Source organism: Nannospalax galili, unplaced genomic scaffold (assembly GCF_000622305.1).
Source record: "Nannospalax galili isolate Female #2095 unplaced genomic scaffold, S.galili_v1.0 scaffold934, whole genome shotgun sequence".
Lineage (NCBI taxonomy): Eukaryota > Metazoa > Chordata > Mammalia > Rodentia > Spalacidae > Nannospalax > Nannospalax galili.
The window spans coordinates 746,347-752,821 of NW_008334762.1; the positions used below are offsets into that span (position 1 = coordinate 746,347).

The window sequence follows — 6,475 nt, forward strand, 5'->3', positions numbered from 1 at the left end:
TTTTAAAAAAAATTCTCGGGCGGGGGGGAGGAACCAGAATTATCAAACTTTTCTTCAAAAGGAAGGATGAACTAAAGGGGAATTTGCACTGTCACTTTTTATACTTCAAAGCTGGACTGTTGAACCCTACTTGACCAGCAGAACCAAGCAAACAGACAAGAATTGGAGCTTCATGACACAGCTGTGAATTTAGTATGAAATAGCATCTTAGAGAGGAGAGAGATTGCAACATTGACAAATTAGACAAGAATTGAATTTGAATCCCTGATTCAGACCTGCAAATTAATCGGATAAATTCTGCATCAATTGTAAACCAGAAATGGTTACTCCTAAACAAAGTGACTTTGGCAAAATAGCAGTCAGTAGTTACAACTGTTAGGATATTTTTGCCGTTCTCAATGTATAACTTCATCCCAGATCCAGGATTTCTGCAGCTCTTTAGCCAGCAGGAGGAGGGGAAAAGGAGCTCAAGAGTGATGTGCATTCCCTTTAGGGCCATGATTCAGAAGCTGCTGAAAAATAATCCTTCTGGTCATATCTCCATTGGCTAGTCCTTAGCCACCTGACCCCAGCTGGCCTCTAGAAGCTCAGAGGGGGAAAAAGGAGTGAGGTTGGTGGAAGGCAGCAGTCGCTGCTTCATAGCCTGCTCCAAAGCGCTTTTCAGAGGAATTATAAGTTCAATATCAAAAGCAAACTAGAAATTTTTGGCAGAAAATATATGTACAAATTGCTTATTATCTGGTAATGAGGATGGCCTTTAAGACAGCAAAGGCGGAAATCATGGAAGAGTTTGTATGTGTAATTCATTAATATTAAAATCCATAAAAGGAACAAAATAGACTATCAACCAGGAAAATTATTTCTGACATGGCGTAGGTTCTGTCTGCAATGCTGGGGGGCCAGGGGAAGCAAACATTAAAAATTAATATGTAGAGTGGATGAGATGACTCACCAGGCAAAGGTGCCTGCTGCCAAGCCTGACAGTCTGAGTTCAATAACAGAACCCATTGGATGGGAGGAGAGAACTGGCTGTTACCAGATTGTCCACTACCTCCACACATATATGCTGTGCCACTCCTGCTCCACATATAATATCCCAGTAAAAATTAGAAATAAGAATTAATATACAAGGAATATTCCAGTAGAAAATTAGCATGTTCAGTATAAGTGTTTTTATAATGTAGCACACTGGTCATCCTGCAATGTGGATGTGGGAGGTTATCCATACAGTGGAATACTTAACATCCACTCACATGATGATATATTCAGCTACACAGACTCTGAGGGTCTAAGAGGCTCATCCATTCGCTTGTAGGATCCTGAAAGTTTTATAATATTTGGCTTCTGTACCATATTTCTGTGGTTAAATATATGACTATTCACATCAAGTGACATAAATAGGTGCTATAAATAACCTCATTAGTTGAAGTCAGGTTTCTCTGGCAAGTTGAATTTGCTGAAAAACAAATGAGAAAATTGTAACTTTTTAGGTTTTTTTTTTTTTTTTATTTGTTCAGGAAAACGATGCATAAGGTTTAAGTAGAAAATAGTAGGTTATGAAACATGAATATAAATTTCAGATTTATTTATTTAATTTTTTTTCTTAAGACAGGGTCTTACTATAGCTCTGGGTGGCCTGGAACTTGTGAAGAGCAAACTGGTCTCAAACTCACAGAGATCTACCTTCCTCTGCCTCTGGAGTGCTGGTACTAAAGGCGAGCTCTTCTAAACTCAGCCCCAAATTTCAGTTTTATAAACTGCCTGGGTTGGTGGCTCAGTGGGTGAGACCTCCTGATGTGCAATCATGAGGACCTGAGTCTGTAGCCCATCATTGGGGGCCGGAGACAGGCAGATCCCAAGAGACAGGCAGTCTGGCCAAAACAGCCAGTTCAGTGAGTCTGTCTCAAAGCAGCAAGGTGGAAAGCTATAGAGGAAATAGGCAACATCGTCCTCTGGTTCCACAGTTGTGCATGTATGCACATATATAAGTTCCATACACTCATAAATGTATATAGATAGTATTTTCTCCTTTAATTCACAGAAAATATTTAAAATGAGAGTTGTCCAGTGTTGGCAGTAGTGCTCTCTGAGAGGTTTTGGTATTTTTGTTTATCCTTACACCTTTCTAAGTATACTAGATACTTAATACTAAAGGCTAAGTATACTTTTCTAAGTTTTTGAAATTTTGAAAAATAATAACCTCATACTATTTTTTTTGTGAATAAAGATAATGCTTTTTTATAAAGTCAATTTTGGTTGCTTTTGTTTGTTTCTTTGTTTAGTGATAAGATGTTTCCAGCTTTTGGCTTTGGAGCTCAGGTACCACCTCAGTGGCAGGTAAGAGGAAATCTAATTTTAAAGCTTTATTTCCTGGAATAACAAAACAGGCCTCACCAGTCCTTTGTCTTTTGACAGGTATCCCATGAATTTCCAATGAACTTTAACACATCCAACCCCTATTGTAATGGTAAGTTAAACATAAACACTAAGACCAAGGACAGCCTCCCTCATCTTTCTTGTTTTTTTTGCTGCAGTTTAAAACTATTCAGATTTCATTTCTAGGTTTCAGTTTGTGACACATTTAACTTTTTGTTGTATATAGTAGAAAAATCATCCCAAGTTGGTGATTACAGTGGTAATGATACTTAGAGGATAAATCCATATTACGATGATGAATACTAAAGTTTTTTACCTTATGAGGCTTAATAGAACAAAGAAATTCATTGTCTACATAGTAGATCAATAAAAAACCTAAAAATAAAACTATTTTCACATATAAATTGACTATAAAATAAACTTTCCATAAAATGAGTAGTTTAGTATTAGATTTGGGGAAGAGCTTTTAAGAGAAACTGTTACTCTCCTCAAAGAAAAAGTGTCAGGCATCAGTTACTTGTTGCTCATAGAATATTCTCTCAGTAACTAGGATGGGTGAGAACAAAGGACTGAGCTCCTCAGGCACATTCTCTTTGTGTGGACAGCAGGAGGCAGGCTTTGTCTTTCATTTCACTTTTTTCTTTATATTTTGAATATCCAAGTGCTTCCTCTTTAAAAATAATTTTAAAAAATTACATTGAACAACGTAAGATACCAAGACTCCCACTGAATTATGTAAGGCTGAACTGTTCAGTAGAAGAAAGGTAGGTGTGGGGTCAGAAGCATGATTTAAATCTAGGCTATAACCTAATATCTATAAAGGGTCCCTTTTAAGAACTACAAGAAGTAAACTTTCCTCTTGAAGAAGGTATGTATTAGGGTTCTCTAAAGAAACAGAACCGGTAGAATATGTAAATCCATATATAGATAGATAGATAGATAGATAGATAGATAGATAGATAGATAGATAGATAGATAGATAGATAGATAGATAGATAGATAGATATAGATATTTATCAGAGTAGCTCACAGTAGTCCAACAATGGCTGTGGAGAGGCTGAGAATCCATAGTCACTCAGGCCACGAGGCTGGATGTCTCAGTAGTCCCAATCTGGCACTGAAGGTCTGATGAATTCCAGAAGACTGGCTAGTCATCAGTCTACAGCAGCAAGACGAACTCACCAGTGAGAGAGAAGGCAAGGGGCAAAAAGCAAGCGCTCTCCTCTGCCATGGCCTTTTATGTGGCCGCTATTAGAAGGTAACACCCACATTTAGGGTGTGTCTTCCAGCTTCAGATGATCCAATCAAGAAGATCTCTCTCATTTCAGTTAATCCTAGATCCAGTCGAGTTGACACCCAGGATTAGCTATCACAAGGTGTTTTTTTCCTTCTCTTCCTAAATAATTTTTCAGGAGGTAGAGGAGCGTGGAGCAGTTTGTTGGGGGGCAGTTTTCATGAAAATTTTCTTTGTTCTCAGATGCTTTTTCCATACTGATTCAGTGTTTCTTTGAGGTATTCTGAGTGCACATTTGTGACCAGTTGTGACCTCTTCTATTCCTGGCTATTTGAAACTGTAAATATTATTACTATTTTAAGAACTGTGCTTTGTGCTTATGTTGAAATTGGAATGGTTTTTGGAATATGGATGATTTGTGTCACGTGACAACTCACTGTAGAAGTTTACTACTCTATAACTAATATAAATCCATCTTTGGTCTATTCATCTGGAAAAACAATCAGTTTGGTTTTAGATTAAAGAAATGCTATATGGAAAAATATAGCCTTTTTACTTTTAGGCAAATTTCCTTTCTTAAAAATAATCATAAAATCATTAAATTTAGTTGCCTAGAAATAACATTTCACTTGTTGCTTTGATACAGAGGAAGATTTCATCATAATTTAGTTTTAGGTATGCAGTTGAAGGCTAGTTATATTTGGGAAGAAATTAAAGGGTTTATATCTTCAGGTTTCAAACAGAAATAATAGAAGAAAATACTATTGTTGCTGTAGTTATGTGCTCCATTTTTCTACAGCGTATTTTATTTTATTGAGAGCTCTTGCTGTTAGCCAATGTTAATAGTATTTTCATTACTACTAGACTGATTCCTAGTTACAGCATCACCTTGTGCATGTAAAAATCACATCTGTATGTGAATGGTACACTCAAAGATTGCTTATAAGACTACTTTTAAGTTCAATGTGACTCAAGTTTCTTAGAACTCTTAAATTTTAAAATTTCAAAGGAGAGAATTGGTATTTGATTTTTGATATTATTGGTCTAAAATGTTCTTGTGGACATTTTTAAAGCAAGAGACCTGCTTTAGTTTAAACATTTTCTGGGGACCTGAGGAGATGACTCATTGGGTTAAAAGCACTTGCTCTGTAAACATGAGAACCTGAGCAATGGCAGCCAGCCTTGCTGAAGCAGTTCAATAAGAGAAAGGCAGAAAGCAGTAGAAAAGGACAACCAGTGTCCAGCTCTGGCCACTGTGTAGGCTTTCTGTTTCTTTATATTTTTTATTGAGCTTTTAAAATTCCATACAACATTTCCCACTCACATCCATCCAGACTCCCTCCCCCATCCATGTTCCCCCCCACACACCCCCGCACCAACCCTATGCACTCTGCCATACATGCTGAGTCCTATTCATTCAGATGTTTGTACCCAAATGTCCTTCAGTGTAAATGTGTCCACTGGAGTCTAGTCAGCCCATCCTGTGGTTGTATGTAAGTCATATTCTCCCTCACCCAGCAGCAGCCACCAGTATCAAATAGTTCTCGATCTAGTGCTGACCCACCACCCCACTATCTCTCACCTCCCCTTTGGGCCCTTATTTAATTGAGCTGACATGGGTCCCGAGTTGGACACCCCTGCTGTGGCAGGTGCACATGAGCAAGCCTCCATTGGCCTGGAAGCTTCTACCTTATATGTTCATGAACCAGCCCTGGCTCTTACGATCTTTCCACCTCCACTTCCACAATGGTCCCTGAGCCGTGGGTGAGTGACATTCCATATAGGAGCCCCATCCTACACTCTAGAGTCTCTTATTCTCCAAAACTTGGCCAGTTGAGGCCTTCTGTGTGAGCACTGTGATGTACGTGGAAGGTTTTCTGTTTCTTTAAAGGGCACTACAAATAAATTTCTGTGATCTCAGGAAGTGTAGTGAGGAATTTTTGAAATTTCTAATGTTTACCTGCATCCTATACTTATTGAGGACAGATTCAACATGTGTGTTCCTAGGATACAAGTTTCACAGACTGCTTTTTTTTTTTTTTTTTCTTCCCAGTAATGCTAGTCAGCTCTCACCAGGTCATGCTCCTGTGGTAGAAAAAAAGAAATCCTGAATCACAGTGCCTGACAGTGGCAGGTTTATTTCTCACTTGTTTTACTTGTAGCTGGATTGTCACTCTTTTTCCATGCTTCTTTTTTGGTTTTTGGTTTGTTTTTATGAGATAGGGTCTTGCTATATCCCAGGCTAGCCTTGAACTTGGGGCTTCCTATCTGTTTTCTGAGCTTTGGCATTTTAAATGTGATTCCTCCCCCAGCTCTCCATATTTTTTAGTCTGGGTCTCTGGCTACAAAGGACTAGCTTTTCTCTAGGATATGCTGCTCCCATGGCATAGGGCAGGAACAGATGAACTTGAGAAAATGACAGTCATTCTTTTTGAGACAGGGTTTCCCTGTAGCCCTAGCTGGTCTGGAACTCATGATGTAAACCAGGCTGGCCTCGAACTCACAGAGATCTACCTCCTTCTGCCTCCTGAGTACTGGACTAAAGGTGTGTACCACCACTCCCAGCTCTGGGAAAACATGCAGTCATTTTTGAAGCATCTACTTAAATGTGTGAGCCATGTCTATCCAGAGGCACTGATCATGGCTGGTCATATAGCTCTGTCTACCTTTATGTCATGTGAGACTCCAACAGGTCCGGGGCTGCACCTCATAAACTAATTACTTTTTCTATAGCAAAATACAGTAATAAAACATGCAGGTGAATATTTGCAACTAATATAGTCTATGATACCATGCCTGATGTTTAAGTTACCAAATAAACATCACAGGTATGACTCACCATATCATATATATACATATATATAT

General features: G+C 38.5%; 1 protein-coding gene across 3 annotated transcripts in view; it reads left to right on the forward strand.

Annotated features, from left to right (window-relative positions):
• Cpne3 (copine 3) overlaps positions 1–6,475 on the forward strand; it is a 72,166-nt gene that overhangs the window by 56,936 nt on the left and 8,755 nt on the right. For all 3 annotated transcript variants that reach the window (XM_029561799.1, XM_029561800.1, XM_017797238.2), the window contains exons 12-13: positions 2,283–2,337; positions 2,416–2,467. In XM_029561799.1, the coding sequence (XP_029417659.1) occupies positions 2,283–2,337; positions 2,416–2,467 (107 nt within the window). The remainder of the gene's footprint in view (positions 1–2,282; positions 2,338–2,415; positions 2,468–6,475) is intronic.